Source organism: Protomyctophum bolini (genome assembly GCF_963924005.1).
Source record: "Protomyctophum bolini genome assembly, chromosome: 13".
NCBI classification, from domain to species: Eukaryota; Metazoa; Chordata; class Actinopteri; order Myctophiformes; family Myctophidae; genus Protomyctophum; species Protomyctophum bolini.
The window spans coordinates 5,222,000-5,241,968 of record NC_137874.1 but is presented as its reverse complement, the minus strand read 5'-3'; the positions used below and the strand labels follow the sequence as shown (position 1 = coordinate 5,241,968).

Genomic DNA, 19,969 nt, shown 5'->3' with positions numbered 1-19,969 from the left:
ATGGGAGTGGATTACTATGTAACACTGGAAATAAACAGAACTGCGACTGATGCAATTATCAAACAATCGTAAGTTTAGATGTCCTTAAAGGTTGATGTTTTATATGGGTGTGTAAAATGTTGAGATGACCACTTAATGATGATGATTTCTAACCATTTTGTCACTCAATCTGGCTAGATATCGACGTTTGGCGCTGAAGTATCATCCGAGCACAAACAAGTCACCTGGAGCCCTGGAGAAATTCAATCAACTTGCTGAGGCCTATGATGTCCTAAGCGACCGTAAGCAGATTAAATTGAGAACGATCTTTTAAGAGTCAATAGCCTAACGTGTAATCACAGGAAAGGAACATAGACATTGAGTCAAAAACAATGACCACCAAAATATAGTTAACAAAAGATGGCATTCATTTATTAAATCTTTACATTCTCCTATCGCAGGATTACATAGACCCCTTTTTTTCCCCCTTTTCTCGTTTTTTTTCTTCCAGCTAGCAAGAAAGCTATTTATGACAAGTTTGGAGAGGAGGGACTAAAAGGTGGCATCCCGCCAGAGTTTGGAGCAGCAGGTGCTTCATGGACATCTGGATATGTGTATCACGGGAACCCAGCCAAAACCTTCCAACGGTTCTTTGGAGGTGACAATCCATTTGCAGGTGAAGGAAACATTCTGACCCAGTTAAACAAACAATTGTACAGTTTTTTCTATTGATATTTTAAAGAGTAATTTAAAGTATTGTACTGTTATCGTAAGACTTCCACTCAAAGGATGTGGATGAGATGGCGGTCAGATTGAATGGCGTGCAGCGAGGCCGAGGCAGAGCAGTGAAAACACAGGATCCTCCCATAGAGAGAGACCTTCACTTGTCCCTGGACGACCTCTTCCATGGATGCACAAAAAAGATTAAGATATCTCGTAGGGTAATGACAATGTACTATCGACTATTCTATCTGGCTCGAATTCAGATACAGCTTGTGACATATACACACACAGATACATCTTGTGACATTATTGTGTTTTTATCTTTAACATTTAATTAATACACATTAATGTAGTCGGTGCCCATTGGTGTACAATTGGCCACTCTCATAGATTAACACAGGATTTGACTGTGTAGATTGGATGATCCATGATGCAAACTATATAGAGCTCCTGTGCACTTAAAGATGGACGAAGGACAATAACCTTGTTCGGGGGAACGATAATACAATAATGTCTTGTTTCTTTGACCCAGGTAATGAACGACGATGGATACACCTCCAGCATCAGAGATAAGATATTGACTATTGTTGTAAAGCCTGGCTGGAATGAAGGCACAAGGATAACTTTCCCCCAGGAGGGCGACCAGGTACAGTATGTTAAATGTAAACTAATATTACATCATTCTGTTGCTATGTGCATAATCAACAAACAGTTTGGTATAGTATTGTAATGTTGGTGCGGCTAGAGGTAAGTGTATTATTGTATTAACAATTCATTCACTCTGTCTGTCTGTCTGTCTGTCAGGAAATCAATTATTGAATTAAATCAATGATGTGTTTATAATAATTATTTTCATAAATAGTGTTTTTGATATTTTCATAGTTGAATCATTTAGTGATGCTTTAAAAAAAAACACACAGGCCAATTATAGGCCCATATAACATAGACAATTATTTCCAAAGGCTTACTTTTGTAAAAGTGCAAATGTATGGTCACCTTTTGCCTTCAGGGGCCAAACAGTATTCCTGCTGACATCATCTTCATAGTGCGACAGAAGAGTCATCCTTGCTTTGTTAGACAAAAGAATGACCTGGTGCACAAGGCACAGATCGCTCTAGAAATGGTGAGTCGGGTTTGAAAGGTCAACACCATTTCTATTGTACATCTGCAATGATAATAGTCTTTTTCTCATGCTTTCCTCTTATATCTCATCCGCTTATTCCTTTTTACTTCTGTATTTCTTACTTAGTCATTCTTAATTTTATACTCAAGTTCACTCTTTATTGGGGTGCCAACTGCCCGCTGGCCTAGTGGTCCAGTACGTCTGCTATTATCGCTATTTTGGGAAACCTTCGAAACTATAGTGAAAGACAAATGGTTACGTGTGTTTTACGAATATTGAACCAATGGAAATGATTTACAAAAGGTTGTGAATGAACAAATAATAACTACTTTGGATCGGTAACGGTTTTACAAGGTTTCCACCCGACAGCAACGATATGCTTTATTCTACATGTTTCCAATTTCCTGCAGGCTCTGACTGGCTTCTCTGTGGATGTGGAGACACTAGATGGCAGGCTGCTCAACATTCCTATCAATGACATTGTGCAGTAAGTGCTCTGCTATCACGGATGCTGCTGATATTGCAGATCAGTTATATTATTTGTAATTATCCCAGAATAATACTGTTTGAGCTGCTATAATAGGCATAATCACACAAGGTCAATGAAATGACACACATTTAAATAATGCATTCTATGTGAATATTCTGGAATGAATGAGTTCTCGTCTATCACACCTTTCACCCAGCCCCCTGTACAATAAAGTGGTGACTGGAGAAGGAATGCCGCTGTCCCAGGACCCTTCCAGAAGAGGCAACCTAATCATTGTCTTTGACACCCAATTCCCCCAGAAGCTCTCTGCTGAAAGGAAACGTGTGATTAAACAGGCTCTGGCTTCCTAAACCAGGGGGGTGTCCAAAGTAGGCTACGGCACCGGGGACGAATTTAATACGTCTTCATACCTGAATTGTATTATTAACGTCCCGCCCAACAGTATATATGAGACATTTTTACATTGTTTACAAGTTTTTTTTTATTAAACTGGGCATTTCCCAGAGTATCATTTGTCAAGATTCCTTGATCCTTAATTGTTGTCTCATTCTGAAGGGGTCAAAGAAAAGCTATTTTATTTAATTTTTGTACATTGCACATCTGGTTATAAGGCTGAAAAATGGCTGAGTTGATATTGCTATTAATATTGATGATGATAGTTAAGGAAAATTGTTTAAATGGGATGCATATGTATGTGCCTTTTTTTTATTGTCCAAAGGTACATTGTGTCAGGATTGCCCTTGGGTGTTTGTTTTAATATTTTCTTGTATGGCCCCCTTTGAAAAAGGTCTGTTAAACAAACAACCGCTACGGTAGTGTAGTTCATGATACAGTAGTTTATGACTGGCTTGATTTATATGGCATATCACATCAAAAATAGCAGATGTACTGTACCAGCTCGCAGTTAGTAGTAGATCTGCTATTTTTGTCACGTGACACATAATACAACAGAGTCTGAATTGAGTACAGCTTCACTTTATATTAAGTGTTGCCATCTGGTCATAACTCTTTAGATTTTAAAATAAAATTACGTTTTGACACAATTTATTGCAGAGCTTTTGTCACACATGCATGGGACTGAGAGTGAAAAACTGTAAACAACAACACATCCCCAGTATGGTAGAATCCAGTATGGTAGACTGACTGAATACTGGACAACTCACCCCGGTGCTTGTCTGTTTTTCCTCCCGGAATTTTCACCAGTGAGGGGGATAACTTTGTAATATGCTATTGGCTGTTTGTATTCTTTTTGGAAAAATATAAAAAGATACTCCTGTGGAAAGGCTATATTATTTTACTTATATTGACCCTATAAACAATTTAGTATTATGTAAGTTTTTGCCCACTCAAATGGTACCTCGTCAGATAATCCCCACATATGCTACAACAACTTCTGTGAACAGACTTCACTGTAGTAGCTTTTCATAAATTATATTTGTACTTTTGCTGTCATGAAAGTTTATAGTTAGAGAAATTCAAAGTCCCGCCGTCTGCTGTCCAGCCTCTCCCACCCCTCACTGGGGGAAATTCTGGGAGGAAAAACAGAAACGGGGTGAGTTGTCTTGTTACCGACCGACTCATAGGCAGGACTCAGCAGCAGCTGTTATAGTGGAGTTGAGTATTTGTGTTGCGCCATCATCATGGCCCGCTTCAGCTGCTCATATGTGACAAACATTACCACGTTCCAAGAGCCCAGGCGCAGGAAGGATGGCATGAACCTGAATGAACGCGGTCAGGGAAAGGCGTGAGGTTAGATTGAGCCATTCGACATTGACAAATGTACCACTTAATCCCTATACTCCCATATATTTATTTTTATTTTGTGTACATCTATAGCAGGACATCGCTTACCCCTTATAAAAGGCAAAAGGTCCCTCTCTCGTGGCCATGGATATGGCACAGCTGAGGACGCCACTGTACTGGCCAAGAGCAGAGTTCATGAATCGTGTCTTGACCACGTCAACTGGAGACGCGATCACGGTGGTGCACAGGCCCGCGCCGAAAGCAGATACCAAATGGCAGGGCAGAGTATCTGTATAGAGGAGTAAAAGTTGTAAAAAATGTCTAGAGTTTCATTCTCAATCCTTGTAGTGCATCGCATTGTAGTGTACAAATGGAATCAAATAGACCCTCGTACACTCTCTGAGCTACAGATCTGTAAGGTTCCATTTCAATCCTAATTATCATTACAAAAAGATTGGTCTTTGGACTCCATAATGACAGAAGGAAACTAGGCTACAATATTTGTAATTGTATTGTTCTTTGTCTCACCTGTCATAGCAGTGGACTTGATAAGTGTATCCTTAATGTAGTCATATGTCACCAATTCAGTGCAATTAACAATTGCATTCCGTGCGATGTTTGGACCAGTACCTGAAAGCACAGAAAAGGTAGAACATATTAATAACTATAATAATACAATGCATACAGTACTGAATACACCAAATGCTTATACATACAGTGAGTATAGTGCAATTAACTAAGCTACCTCTCCACAAGCCACGGATGCCTTCTTCCTTAGCGATGGTCTTGTAGGCATGAATAGTGCCATTATAGCGTCTGCCAAGACCAGAAGACCTGGCCTGTGCCTGGAAGCGAACCTTCACTACGTCTGTGGGCTGAGCAAAAGCCACCGCCATAGCCCCAGTGGTGCATCCTGCCAGCAGCCGACTTCCAATGCTTACATCTGAAGAAAACATTTTATAGATATATTATTATATTTATAATCAGAATCAGAATCGTCTTTATTGTCACAGTATCAACAATTTTACAATGAGAAAATTTGTGAAATTCGTTTTTTGTGCATACAGTAGTTCCCATCGTGTTATATACAGTATATAAACAAAGAGAGGGAAGAAGAGGGGGGGAGATGAAGACAAGAAGATAAATAAGAAAACGCACAAAGCACACTCGTAGGGTCTCTTTTAGCTAAATTACAAACGCCACAGACGTGTAGTGTATCTTATTTACACTAAAAACACAAATAAGGGTCTCTTTCCCACAAGAAAGAAAACAAACATATACCTGAGATAAGGTGCATGAGCATAGCAGCCGCTGTGTGCTGCAATATATATAAGGTGCAAGGACATTTTCAGGTTCAGGACTATAATATTCAAGGTGCAACATTGTTCAACGTGCGTATAGTCCGCGGGTGGTTCAAGAAGAGCTAAACTCCAAGTCAACTGGTCCCTGGTATAATCCACAGTGTATCAGGAAGAGCAACAAAAAGGTCTAAAGGTCAGCCTGTCAGCATTGCCTGTCATCAGGCCACCGAGCAAGGCATCGCTTAATTGCCATCAGGCCCCGAGCAAGACTTACGCCTTGCTCAGTGACCTGATGGCCCGACTCATGCAATGCTTCAGCAGCCTGATGGCTGTCGGGTGGAAACTATTCCTTAGCCTGCTGGCGCTGCTCTTGATACTGCGGTTTTATATTAAAAAACTTTTCAAAAGCAGGGAAAATAGTAGAGCTATTGTAGCCAACATGCTCACAACACATCAGTTATTATTGCTATTTTTTAAATGGCTTAAGTTTAATTGTCTCCGCCAGGCCGAAGGCATGGCTATGAGACTATGTTTTGCCCCCCTGTTCATCTGTTCGTCCATATGTCTGTCTGTGAACCGCTAATCTCCACACCGATCAATTGGCCTGTCATATTGCCACCAGGAAGCCGGTTTTTGCAAAACAATTCAGATCTAACTGGAGTAACAAAGATGAAATGGGATATGTATACTCACTGTTGGAACCTTTGTTATAGAACTGTTTTGCAGAGTCATAAAGTCCAATGCGCACAGAGGCAAAGGTCATCTGTCTCTGGAGGCCAGCCACCAGGCCATTGTAAAGGCTCCTGGGTCCCTCTGTACGGATCATTGTGGTGATGGTGCCGACCACACCCCGATACCTCATTTCTGGAGCCTTTCCTGCAGCCGAGGAGCTTCCACTCTCCCCCTGAAGCTGTGCAGGTTAAATGGTCATAAAACATTAAAGCACAACGTCAACAGAAGCATGTTGGGTTAAGAGTATAGATTGTCAGGAGGGGCCATGTGCAGGTTTTCAGATCTCCAGAAACAGCTAGTTCTAGTGCATGATCACTCTTTTATAGGTTTGAGGCAGACAACAGAAAACAATATTAAGATTTTGAGTATATTCACCAATCACTTTTTATTGAAGCATTTATGTAAAGATGCACAATTGGGTATAGTTATCATATACATACCCACAAGTGTATAGCACCCAGCAACCCAACATTCTACTGTATATTTAGGCCAAACTTCATTAGCTTACCTGGAGCCGCACTTTGGCGGTGTCCAGAGGAAAGGTGAACAGGTCAGCGATGCAGGCTGCTGTTCCAGCTCCCAGAAACTTCACGGCTGTCGTTGGAGGAACATCCGCAGCTTTGAATCCAACCATTTTTTACAAACTGAACAAGATGTCTTCAAATGTGACGGTTGTTGTTCCTTGTGTGGAATGGAGATGATCGGCTGGGAATTAAATCTGAAGTCAAAAGAAGAACAATTGAGACCGTATACGTCACATTATCACATAACACTGGGCGGATCCTCGTTTACTTGTTCTGGCTATACCTGCCCCGTACATTGGTTTCAAACCAGTCAAAGAAAAATGTCATAGCCTTTTTTCCTCCTCTATATATATGACTGTCAAGCCTGGGACAGTCACAGCAGAGCTTCCACTGGTGGAATGAGCAGGATAAATTTGAACACTATAAAATTGGAGCTGATAAAATGGGTTCTCTCTCTCTTGATCGGATGAAATTAGCATCCGACCTGAAAATTTGGAACAAAGGTTTATGTTTACTAAAAAGCTGGAGAGATGGGAGACCCTCCATAAGCAGTGATCTGAGAAAAATCTGAAAATAGAGCTTTAACTATTTGTATATAAAAACATGAACATTTTTGTTTTACAAAAGTCTTACCTTGAATGATAATCATCAGTGCGAGATCAAGATTCTCTAAAGGTGTCCCTCTGGCTGAATTTACCATCAGCTTTGAATTGGTTTTCTTGTATGTCCATAGAAAACCGTACAAAAGGTATACTCCTAAAAAACATACTCCAAATTCTAGAAAAACAGAGAAATATGTTTAAAAGGGGCATCTTGGCTAAACATGATTAATAGCGACAATATGCCGACATCACTTTCAAACGTTTTTTTCCCCATGAATCTTGGAGGTTATTCAATTGGCTAAAATGTTTTAACGAGAAACAAATGTCTTACATAAATAACTGTGTATAAACCTGAGCCGATGCTGCCGGTGGAAGTTAACGCTGGTCTGAGGGAGAAGAAGAGAAAGCTGCTGCCTTTTATACCTCCAGTACCACGTCGTTACATCACAGCAAGGCAGCTGTGTTCTTTGTTTTGTACTCTCTGGCATAATTGCTTGTGAGGCCTCATTTGCACAGACACCTGAAGATGATATGCAATGCATGTGTCTGACAGCAACACCCCAAACAATAGAATGCACATCACTGAAACATAATACAAGACTCGTTCATTCATCTATTCATCCATTCATAATATAAGTGGGTGGCTCTATTGGACAGAATATAAAGTTACTATAAAGTTAAAATTCGAACCTATACGTCTGCCTCATAATGTTACCTTCTTAATCAATCCTGCTCTGGTGAAAATAGACCTCCCCAGCAGTGTTTATGGCAGTCACAAGTCATCTATTCATAGTTCTCAGATGATTAGAAATAGAATACAATCTAGTAAAGGCCCTGACAACATTCTGGACATTCTCAGTATGTGAGCTAAATTAATATGCCGTTATATAAGATTTTTCATGAACTATAGACAGACTGAAGTAAGATTAGCTGCATAGAGAAAGACAATGCAATTACAATGAAAACAATGGTACTAATTCTGAACAATCCCACTTCCTAAAGCACATCATAAGTCATTTATCTGTCTTAAGGCTATCTTCACCTAGCACTATGACTATAATAACTATATTGTTCACCTCTGTCTTCAGTTGTGGTGTAAACTGGTGTCATCCACTTGAGTTGGAACACAACCAATCAATCAATATTGAGTTACAGTTTTGTAATGCTTGTAGTGCTTTGTCTGGACAGAACATTACATAATGTACTTGTTGTGCTTGTTGTTGCTGAGTCATGATGAGAAACCATGAAGGCCCCACCCCCAAAATGTACGCCCCACTCCACCTCCTACAAGTAGATCCATATGTTCAGAAACAGCACAATGTCTTTTCTAGTTACATTGTTACCGACACTCTGCCACAAGAATGCTAAATAAACACAGATAATTATGTACTAGATAAATATGGATATTGAATGTATTGTAAAGGTATATTCACTCCCAATAGTTGTTTCTGAAAATAGCTTTCCAATATTTCATCAAGTAATCTCATCTACTGCTTCAGTGACAAAAGCAATGTTATTACTATTGATCTTGATATTTAGTAATACTACAATCCAAATAAGGTACTGTAGGTTAAGATGAGATGCAAACAAGTTGTACCACACAATATAAATCACAATTTAAAGCTTTATTGGGTTATACATATTTGTTTGTCTTATTGCCAGCAATAAGCCATTATTAGCCATACTTACACAATATTGAGCAAACAGCTCTGTAAACAGTGACATGAATGGATATAAACCTACTTATTTACAGTACACCATAAAAAATGTAAACATTTTACAGTCAAAATGTGGTCATTAAATCAATATATACCCCACTCCGTACAGTGCAATTCTGTCAGTTAATAGTTAAAATGTTCAACCACTTCAATCAATATTTTGATTCATAAACACAGCAAATGTGGTTCTAACCTGTGGCATCTTCAGAATGTCATAGTTTGAACTTTTAGACAAAATGTTTTTTCTGAATAATACATTGGCATTATCCTCATAAAGTTACAGACTTCATTGACACAATATTGTCCACCTTCACTATCAGTGGAGCAGATCCAGGATTTGTCTCTAATTTACTCCATCGCACCACCCTGTCGCTAGCTGACACATCGGCTGACAAAATCCGCCCTTTTATTATATAGGCTCATGTTCACGAATCAATGCTAAACGGTCCACAATGATGAGCGTATAGCATAGATATATGAACTCTTTATAATTATGACCTCTGCCTCTGTGCTGCCACCTGGTCATGAAATAATCTTTTCACCAACTACATGAACAATTTTGAGGCCCATATAAGTGGAGAAGGTGCCTAAAATCCTCCAACTGCAGCACGTTTCAAAGGTGTCATTCAGATGTCATCTGAACAGCATGGAGGACATAACCTCTCATTTTGCATGTAAGTTGACAGAGGGCCAAGACTCCAAAAACAGTCAGCGATGCTTTTAGTCCTCCTTGCCAAACAGGCTTAGGTGTGAAGCAGCTATTATGTTCATTGCCATACAGAGTGACGTGTCCAGGCTGACTGAAAGGACTGAAATCACACCTGTATTCAATACATTTGCATCTGAAATCCCATAATAGGATTTGCATTCATTCATGAAGCTCTGGTGTCACTATAATGACTGTGCTGCAGTGAAATGTGGTCTTCACAAGTCATGTTTGTCGAACAGCACGACTTCACACAACGGAGTAGCCTCCAGAGTTCGAGTTGGCATCCATGCCTGCAGAGCTCTGTCTGAGAAATGTATAATTACACCGACGGATGAGGTCAGAATGGAGACTCCCAGGACTGCTGTGCTCTGGTCATCCCTCGCTTAATCTGTTCATATGACACAAACATCACAATGTTCCAAGACCCCAGTCGCAGGAACGATGGTATGAACCTGAAGCAGACAAAATACAAGTGAAGAAGTGTACATTTCAATTCTAATATATGCAATACTAGGCTAATACACATCATCCTGAGTGTTTATTTACACTAGTGTAAATCATTGAATTTGGGGTATATCATTCTGAGAGTGTACAAGTGGAACCAAAAGATTTGCTTCCATTTGTACACTCTTGTAATTAAATAAACACTCACAATTTACTGTGTCGTACTGTACAACAGTGATGGTGATGTATTTACCCCTTATAGAAAGCTGTGAGTCCCTCCTTTGTCAGCATTGTGACTGTACAATGTATGGCACTGCTGTACTGGCCTGAGCCCGAGTTCATGTAACGTGTTTTGACTACATCCACCGGGGAAGCCACAATTGTTGTACAGAACCCCGCTATGAAGGCAGCCGTGAAGTGACACGGCACGTTATCTGCGGGAAAATATAGACAATGACACATTTAATAACACCAACCTTTACATTACTGTATAGGCTACCTTTGTATAGGCTGTCTCTCCCAGAAGCAGCGAGTGCATTCTCCGACAACGGCAATCAGACGCAGCGGCCTGGACGCTCCATCTCGGTCCGTTCGGCACTGCCGGTAAACTGCCGGTAACTGTCGGTAACAGCCGGGGCGCTGCCGGGAGAAGGGGCAGAATCTGCCGCGGAAACTGGGGGGGGATTATGATGACCCTTGACTGCCGCTCGCTTCTGAAGGCAGTGCGTTGGTCCGACATGCGTTGCGTCGTGCTTGCGGTTAGGAGGGTTAGGGTAAGGGTTTGGGGTAGAGTGTCGGACTGATGCCGCCGAGAAACACTGTCGCCTGCCGCGTGTGTTCCGCGGCTGCAGGTGCCGTTGCCGGAAAATGCACTCGCTATCTTCTGATCTGTCTCACCTGTCATGAGGTCATACTTCAGGATGAGCTCCTTGAAGATGTCATAGGTTACCAACTCTGAACAATTCACAATGGCGTTACGTGTTATGTTTGGTATGCAACCTATAGAGCAGAAGGTGACAGGATCAGGCATTCAGGAACCACGAAGACAATGAAACTATGATATCAGCAACGTATGGCAATTTAAAATCATGGAATATAGACGTCTTGATTTAAGATGACTGGTACCTCTCCAAAGGCCCCGCACTCCCTCCTCACGGGCAATTGTCCGGTAAGCGTCCATGGTGCCACTGTATCTTTTCTCACCACCAATCAGGCAAGCCTGGGCTTGGAAACGTACTTTCACCACATCCGTGGGCTGAGCAAAAACCACAGCCAAGGCTCCTGTGGTACCGCCTGCCATGAGCCGGACCACGATCCCAGTATCTGAAGAGGAGTTTAAGGATGTATGATGATGAGTCACAGTGAATCGTGGGTCAACACAATGGGCCTCATGCGCGCCAACCGTTCTTAAGAAGTTCTTAAGAGGACATTTTGTTCTTAGACCCACTTAGGAAGTTTTTAAGAAGGTTTTGGGATCCCTCAATGTTTTCTTAGCTGTGATTTGTTCGTAGGTAAGAACAGAATCTAAGCACACTGTGGAGCACTCTAAGGGCCGATTCATACTCCTATTTTAGAGCCGAATAAAAGTCGGTTCGGCTCTGTTAAGCCTGCAATGTGACGTCATTTGAGGTTCGGTCCTAAGGCCTGACTCACACCTTCGCATCTAGCATACAACATTGATGCATGCTAGATGTAGGAAAGGGTTTGTTTACATCTTGCCCCAAATTTGCATTTCCAATGGAAGTCACATGGTTTGTCACAACATTTGTGTTGTATGGCTTTCGGCTGTGTTTCGACTGGCCCCCACCCCCTCATACAACACAAATGTTGTGTCAAACCATGTGACTCCCATTGAAAATGAATTGCGAGCTTGCATCAGTCAATAAGTCTCATGCATCAGCTATACATCAATCTGTTGTGCACGTTTGAGTCAGGCCTTTTTTGTTCTTAAGAGCAATCATAAACAAACATAAAGGAAAAACAGCGCCCTCTGCATGATGCTCAAAGTTTGGTCTGAGGACCTCAAGTAGTCCTTGAGGAAGTTCAAGGTAGTCCACAGCAAAATATGGAACATTTTACCACTTTAACCCATTTTATACTTTGAAAATAGCCAATCTATTATATAAATATTCTTCCCTAGCAGAAAACAATTTCAGGTGGGGGTCTGCAGAATACATTTATTTAAAATTTGGGGGTTCTTGACATGAAAATATTTGAGGACAACAGGCCTGGAGAATTCCAATCCAACCCAAACAGACCAGTTGAGTTTGAAGGCAAGCACCTATACCATGATACCAACCCCATTAGGAATTCACTTAGGAAGAAATGTAAGAGGAAAAGTTAGGAACTTATTGGCGCATGAGGCCCAATCATACTAGTCAGGTGCGTATAGAGATAGAAACTCACTCTCTGAGCCTCGAGTGTAGAACTGCTTCATGGAGTCATAGAGACCGATTCGGACAGAGGCAAAGGTCATCTGCCTCTGGAGTCCTGCCACCAGGCCATTGTAAAGGCCACTGGGTCCTTCTGTTCGCACAATGGTGGTGAGGGTACCAAAAACGCCCCGGTACTTTATCGCATTGGTCCCTTGCACTGTTTGAGATACATCTTGGATCTGGGAAATATAGAATGATACAGTATGATGCTGAGCAACAAACTAATGTTGTCTGGAGAATAATATGGTTTTTATTTTTAATAGACTAAAGAAAGAGATATTGTACAGTCCATTCAATGCTTTTCTTAATTGCTTATGTGGGGAAAACCGAACATAAACCATGCTTAAAAAGTCCATACAGTCCGTACAGTCCCATTCAATGCTTTTCTTAATTGCTTATGTGGGAAAACCGAACATAAACCATGCTTAAAAAGTCCATACAGTCCGTACAGTCCCATTCAATGCTTTTCTTAATTGCTTTATGTGGGAAAACCGAACATAAACCATGCTTAAAAAGTCCATACAGTCCGTACAGTCCCATTCAATGCTTTTCTTAATTGCTTATGTGGGGAAAACCGAACATAAACCATGCTTAAAAAGTCCATACAGTCCGTACAGTCCCATTCGATGCTTTTCTTAATTGCTTATGTGGGAAAACCGAACATAAACCATGCTTAAAAAGTCCATACAGTCCGTACAGTCCATTCAATGCTTTTCTTAATTGCTTATGTGGGGAAAACCGAACATAAACCATGCTTAAAAAGTCCATACAGTCCGTACAGTCCCATTCAATGCTTTTCTTAATTGCTTTATGTGGGAAAACCGAACATAAACTATGCTTAAAAAGTCCATACAGTCCGTACAGTCCCATTCAATGCTTTTCTTAATTGCTTTATGTGGGAAAACCGAACATAAACCATGCTTAAAAAGTCCATACAGTCCGTACAGTCCCATTCAATGCTTTTCTTAATTGCTTATGTGGAAAAACCGAACATAAACCATGCTTAGAAAATAGACTAAGAATGAGTTCTTAATAGTGCATCTAACCTGTAGTCTGACTTTAGCAGTATCCAGGGGAAAGGTGACAAGATCAGCCAAGCAGCCTGCAGTGCCTGCGCCAAAGAACTTGGTGGCGGTTGAAGGTGCCAGGTCTGTAGCGTTTATGCCAACCATTGCTGCGTTGGAAAATGTTGGGATTGATGGGATGTTCACAGGATTTGGGTTAACTAAAGGTGTGTTTTTGCCCTAAGGCGAGTAATCATCTCATAAATACAGACATGACAAAGAGAGAACAGAAGCTCAACCCATAGTTAGTTTATTGTTATAGTTTATCGCTATACATATATCACTCATTCTTGAGATGAGGGACAAAAGTGGAAAAAACATGTCCCACACATAAGAGCCTTATTTTATGTAAAAAATAAATTAATTCATAAAAATAAAAGCACTTGCAAAGTTAAGTGTAATACAGTTGTGTATTATTATGCCCTTAATTTCATTATAATTGTTTTCATATTCCATCTGAATTAGTTAAAAGCAGGCCCTGTACCCAAAAAGGCCTGTATTTAGCCTGTCCCCAGCAAGTGGCCACAATTTCAAACTGCCAAAAAAGTGTCTAATACTGTCACAATCACATAAATATACATACTAAATTAAAGTAGATTGTCAACAACATAGCAAATAATATACACAGTTAATTTTAATCTATATTTTCTATTAAATATCTCATATCAAATGTTCGTCCCACGTCTCCGTCAACTCCGTCAGGTTTTTTAAAAAGTCTTAAATTAATCAGAAAATATTGTCGACAGATTTAGCCTGAAGACTCCTTTTCCAAGTCCCATTTATATTTGTTGCAACAGTGGAGTACCTGGTCTGACAAGCATTCAATTGTTTGATATTTTAAACAAACAATGTTGATAACAATGTGGTCACAGCTTTTACATGTCAACTCCGTCTGCACATTTTTATGATCTTTGTTAAGAATTCCAAAATAATGTTTATTATTTTAGTTTAGGGGTTAGGTTTAGCTAACAAAATTAAGCAAAAACAAAATGGCTACATTGTACTAAAGAGGGTTAAGATGAAAACAAATGCCATTTTGTCAACTCCGTCAGACGTCAACTCCGTCAGATTTTGTGTCTGACGGAGTTGACGTGTATCTGACGGAGTTGACAAAAGTGTTCCTAAAACAATAAAATTATTGTTTTTGAATAATGGGCAGTATTCTAATTTGGCACACAGTTAGAGCATGCCTTAAGGAACATTTTTGGCTATGGGGCCATCACAGATTTGTCTCGTGGTGACCATGGCAGCCATATTACAAAAGAGCCGCCACCTGATGTTATTTTACAATAACTCAAGTTCTACACCACCTAGGATCTTGATTCTGGTGACTAAGACCTCATTTTCAAGGATGAGGGATACAGTGGTACAATTTAGACCTTTCCCTGCAGTGACCATGGCAGCCATTTTTCAAAATGGCCGCCACCTGCTGTTATTTTACAATAACTCAAGTTCTACACCACCTAGGATCTTGATTCTGGTGACTAATCATACATTTTCAAGGATGTGGGGTACATTGGTAATGTTTAGATTTGTCCTGTGACCATAGCAGCCTTTTTTCTTTCAAAATGGCCGCCACCTGCTGTTATTTTACAATAACTCAAGTTTTAGACCACCTAGGATCTTGATTTTGGCGACTAATCATACATTTTAAAAGATGAGAAATACAGTGGTACTATTTAGATTTGTCCTGTGACCATGGCAGCCATTGTTTTTCAAAATGACCACCAACCTGCTGTTATTTTACCAATAACTCAAGTTTTAGACCACCAAGGATCTTGATTCTGCATGGCGACTAATCATTACATTTTCAAGGATGAACTTTCTCTGGGAGAGGTAAGGGCTTATTTCAGGTGCAGGTTGAGTTTCTACTGACAGGACATTAAAAGGAGGTGGGCTTTCTGGCCTTTGACTTGCCCCTTTCAGGTACAGATGCACAGTTTTACTTCACTGGCCACTGCAGGGAACTGTGGGGGAGAAACTTTGGTCTCTTGACACCCCGATTAGGTTCAGGGTTTTTTTTGGTGGAGACTTGCCTTTCATGACATCTTTGCTGCAGCAGTTGATCTCCTTACTGCCAGTGGTGGCACACTCTGGGTCTCTGGGGCATTGTATCTTGGTGGCCTCCTGCCAGTGTTTCTCCATCCTTCTCCTGAGCTCTGTGTTCTGGGGCTCTGTTATAGTCAACTTACATTGTCTTGGCTGGAGATTGCTTTCCTGCAGGGTCCAGCCCAGTCTTGTGCAGATGGCTGCTGGCCCCCCTGGAGGCCCCAACCTCACTTGTTCGGTTGGTGTGATTAGGTGGGGTGGTCTTCCCCAATCAGGATGAGGGGTTTGACCCTTTCAAACGGCAGTCTGGCCAAGTGTCTGTATTTAGTTGTGAGTTTAGATACAGGATACGATTGCTCACCCAGCCCCAGGTGACATGAGGTGAAGGCTCCTTTGATTTGGTAACATTGCTTTGGTTGACATTCTGGGGACACAGAGAAAGACACTGATGCCTTCAGTGTCTGCACATCCTGCCTGATGGTCCTGAAGCCAAATCTTCTGTCTTCAGTCTTTCGCTCACTGTTCACTGCTCACTGTTCACCTCACCGAATTTAGCCCAAGGAGTTTGACCCCTAGTTTGGCCATAGACCCCCTAGTTTGGCCATAGCCACTTGCCCAAATGTGCCGACATGTGCTGACCTCATCACATCTGTGATGATGGCTATGGCCGTTTTTAGCCAACGTAGTGTTTTTTGTGCAAAACTAATGCTTGGAATGGATCCAGAATCATGAAAAGCCCCTAGTTTGACATGCCACATGCTACTTAAAGCATAATGAAATTTAGAACATTTAGCCTTATATTGGTTGTTGATGGTACCCAACTTTCAGCAGCTGTCAAACATGCCCCTAGGGTGGTCAAATAGAAACCAATGTGGGATATGTTAGTAGACACCTTTACAAACATTGGTGAAGAAAATTCTTGGTAAGAAATGTATTCACAGATTTTATATTATTCTGATAATATTCCCTGAGTAAATTGGTAAAATAATAGCAGGTCCACCATTTTTGAAAATGTCTACCATCCATGGTCACAGGATAAATCTAAATAGTACAACTGTATTCCTCACCCTTGAAAATGTATGATTAGTCACCAGAATCAAGATCCTAGGTGGTGTAGAACTTGAGTTATTGGGAAATAACAGAAAGTTGGCGGCCATTTTGAAAAATGTCTACCATGGTCACAGGACAAATCTAAATAGTACCAATGTATCCCACATCCTTGAAAATGTATGATTAGTCACCAGAATCAAGATCCTAGGTGGTGTAGAACTTGAGTTATTGGGAAATAACAGAAAGTTGGCGGCCATTTTGAAAAATGGCTGCCATGTTCACAGGGCAAATCTAAATAGTACCACTGTATTCCTCATCCTTGAAAATGTGGGATTAGTCACCAGAATCAAGATCCTAGGTGGTCTAGAACCTAAATCAGTTAAACTTGTCAACTCCGTCAGATGTTCGTCAACTCCGTCAGACGTTCGTCCCGTGATGTTTTTGTTAATTTCCAAAGAAATAGAAAATTCGCTGTCAAATCTTTTGTGCTTATGTATTGAAACACCAACTGAAATGATACGTAATGATGATTTTTTTTTTTTTTACATGGTTTTCATGTTATAATATTGAAAATAAAGGTTGAAATGACGGTTTTGAGAAATTGGATATTTCATAATAGTGTGATATTGGAACAAAATAATATTAAAAGATTTGTATTACTTAACTTGATTACTGAAAGCCATTATAAGATAACTGAGGACTTTATATTATTGTTGAAATGATAAAATTCAATTAAAAGGGATTTTAGTGTGTCTGACGGAGTTGACATGAATCAGGTATTAAGTGCATAAATGTCCCATTTTAGAAAGAAATGTTATGCGAAAAACCTGTTCCTTCTCAAGATTGGTAGTTGAGACCTGTGTCTACAAATACATCTATTTGATTTGAATGTATCTTAAAAAAAAAAAAATCCAGTTTGAAAAAAGTTTTGTCCCTTATCTCAAGAATGGGTGATATATAAAAAAAAGTACATACCTGTGCGTGAAGGCAAAGAAGAATTATTCAAGTTGTTCCCTGTGGTAAACCTTTCTCTTTCTCTTTGCAAGTCTGATACTCTCTTGAGATGTCTTGGCCATAAACTGATCTCCAACTAAGCAAAGCAGCATACAATTAAGTCCCTGTTGAAATGAAACCACATTCATCACTGAATTGATTGACTGTGGTTGACTGTGTCATACTTGTAATTAAGCAAGGCTCATGTATTACAATAACATTATACAGTATTGATATGCCTATATACAGTTGTACCCCCATACATGCATTACATCACTAAGTCACAACTAAAGCTAAACTTAATTGAAATAGAAGTTTTTACCTTATTAAAGTTATTCCATGGGAAAGTATTATCCAGTATAATATGACACAGACATATATCCTTGATAAATCCTTCCTAGTTGTCTGTAGTCCTTGTTGTATGGCTACAGTTGTAACACTGAAGGAGCTCCTCAATTTATGCAGCAGGTACCTCAGATCCATGCCATATATAAGCATGAGAAGTTGGTCACACAGAGTGCTCCTGCTATGTTTATTATATCACGTTACAGGACACCGCCAGGACACGGCCCGGCTACTTGAGCTGCAGTTGTTGATCTGCTTCATCACACAAACATGCCGGGGTCACTCACAAACAGCACTGCAGCCTTTTAATGGAACCCAATGGCACTGGAACCGTTTTCATCCTCTGTTTTGGTTTTCACTTTTGTGAAATTGGAAAGTAGTATACAGACAAGAAGAATAGAAAATTGACAATGAATTGATTTATTTAATTTTATTAGAACCATTGTACTCTATAATGTTTCTTTTTTCTTTTGTTTTATTTTGTATTGTTAAATAATAAATATGTATGTGTTAAAGAACTGTGCAATTCGTTTTCTTCCAATTTGTCATATGCTCACATTCGTTATTTTATGTACTACTGTACTTTCCAAGAAACTGTTTGCCTCAACATCACATGCTGACATAAAAGTTGTCTCGTGATCCCATTGGTTGCTGTATATAGCCAATCAGCCAGTGAGGCCTGTCTGGATTCCAAGCATGCTGTTATGCTTTCACTTACATAATGATATAGTGATTGTTGTTTGTATTGTAGCCTTTTCTCAGTGCTTTGGAAGATTATATACGATGGTGTGTCCATCCCTATACAATGCATTGGGGTGGGGGAATGGACCTGACATCTGTATGCAATCGATTGATTGATTGATTCATTGATTCATTGATTGATTGATTACATCAGAATCAGGCCATTCGTGTTTTGCGAACACAAAAGGAGCACAAAAGGAGAGGTTTGCGTGCAGAGAAGGGTATGGTCCAGATGCCAGGAAGGCTGGGTGTGCTGTGACGTCCTTAGCAGGCATTCCTATACGTGTGATTTTCCATGGTAGCTGTAGGTCATGGCCCTGTCAGACTCAGGCCCAGCCGTTAACTATGCAAACCAGTGTCTCCTAAAAAATCACCTGCTGTTGTGTGTCAGAACGTTGTGTTCTGACAAGTATAGGCTACGTCTTCGCAAATCTCAACTTTCAAAATTGTGCTACTGACTCATTGGCCAGTTCTGCAACATACATCTGAATGCCCTTGGTATATTTGTTTTAGGTGAAGAAGTCTTAAATGAGATTAAGTCCAATGGGATGCACGCACATCCTGACCAAAATGTTTCAGGTGCTGAACAACAGTACGCACACTGGAGGAAAGGAAGGGAAGGTAACTTGTTACCCTAGTGGGAACATAATGTCCAGTAACCTTTGAGAACATAGCTGGACTGGTAAACAACTTGGTCATTTGGCCGAACCCAACAGCCCTGAAACTTCAGGCCAGAGGGTAACTAACTACCCTCTGGCCCTGAAAATGAAATTGAATATCGGTGTGCGAGTGTCTCAAGAAGCCTAGTTACTGTTATCCCAACCCCCCCCCCATCATCACTTACCACCCTGTGGTCCTTTACACTATTAATCACATCAGCTCATGGGATTTAACTACTTTAACCCTACAGTCCCTAATTTGGGGACTTGGGCTTGACAGAACAGGCAAAGAAACAATTCTTCCAAAAAGTGAACATACAGTGAAAGATCACACCCGTGTGAAGTGAGGGGCGCTCTAATTGTCGTACATCATCATAAAGAATATTGGTCCCTTATTGGCCAAAGGTTCCCTGCACCGATATATGCTGATTTGCACCTAGATCTGCATATATGGAGCCAGCCAGTAACTCTACATCTGACCTCAAAGCTCAAACCCTTATATATGGAGCTGACCTGTTCTGACATTCCATAATGTTGATCCTTCC

At 40.4% G+C, this 19,969-nt stretch overlaps 3 protein-coding genes across 7 annotated transcripts; 1 reads left to right on the top strand and 2 right to left on the bottom strand.

Moving 5' to 3' along the window:
* dnajb13 (DnaJ heat shock protein family (Hsp40) member B13) lies at nucleotides 1-3,140 on the top strand (the record flags this gene model as incomplete). The annotated part of the gene is made up of 8 exons (XM_080780888.1): nucleotides 1-68; nucleotides 178-281; nucleotides 491-655; nucleotides 754-920; nucleotides 1,235-1,348; nucleotides 1,712-1,825; nucleotides 2,236-2,312; nucleotides 2,512-3,140. The coding sequence occupies 8 exons, from the start codon at nucleotides 1-3 to the stop codon at nucleotides 2,663-2,665; spliced, it is 963 nt and encodes a 320-aa protein (XP_080637014.1). The 3' UTR covers nucleotides 2,666-3,140.
* Nucleotides 3,141-3,274: 134 nt separating this feature from the next.
* Nucleotides 3,275-7,599, bottom strand: LOC308327429 (dicarboxylate carrier UCP2-like). Of its 3 annotated transcripts, none has more exons than XM_080780889.1 (8): nucleotides 7,549-7,599; nucleotides 7,249-7,392; nucleotides 6,600-6,809; nucleotides 6,053-6,269; nucleotides 4,804-5,001; nucleotides 4,587-4,688; nucleotides 4,167-4,347; nucleotides 3,275-4,033 (listed from the first exon to the last, which is right to left on the bottom strand). In XM_080780889.1, the coding sequence occupies exons 3-8, from the start codon at nucleotides 6,723-6,725 to the stop codon at nucleotides 3,919-3,921; spliced, it is 939 nt and encodes a 312-aa protein (XP_080637015.1). In that variant the 5' UTR covers nucleotides 6,726-6,809; nucleotides 7,249-7,392; nucleotides 7,549-7,599; the 3' UTR covers nucleotides 3,275-3,918. The 3 variants fall into 3 exon arrangements, with proteins under 3 accessions (XP_080637015.1, XP_080637017.1, XP_080637016.1); XM_080780891.1 differs by having other exon boundaries at nucleotides 6,600-6,796; XM_080780890.1 differs by having other exon boundaries at nucleotides 7,569-7,592.
* A 1,228-nt stretch (nucleotides 7,600-8,827) lies between these two features.
* On the bottom strand, nucleotides 8,828-18,130 carry LOC308327431 (dicarboxylate carrier UCP2-like). Of its 3 annotated transcripts, none has more exons than XM_080780894.1 (8): nucleotides 18,002-18,130; nucleotides 17,662-17,804; nucleotides 13,570-13,767; nucleotides 12,495-12,702; nucleotides 11,214-11,411; nucleotides 10,986-11,087; nucleotides 10,342-10,522; nucleotides 8,828-10,096 (listed from the first exon to the last, which is right to left on the bottom strand). In XM_080780894.1, the coding sequence occupies exons 3-8, from the start codon at nucleotides 13,693-13,695 to the stop codon at nucleotides 9,982-9,984; spliced, it is 930 nt and encodes a 309-aa protein (XP_080637020.1). In that variant the 5' UTR covers nucleotides 13,696-13,767; nucleotides 17,662-17,804; nucleotides 18,002-18,130; the 3' UTR covers nucleotides 8,828-9,981. The 3 variants fall into 3 exon arrangements, with proteins under 3 accessions (XP_080637020.1, XP_080637022.1, XP_080637021.1); XM_080780896.1 differs by having other exon boundaries at nucleotides 13,570-13,697; XM_080780895.1 differs by lacking the exon at nucleotides 18,002-18,130 and having other exon boundaries at nucleotides 17,662-17,923.
* Nucleotides 18,131-19,969: the final 1,839 nt, after the last annotated feature.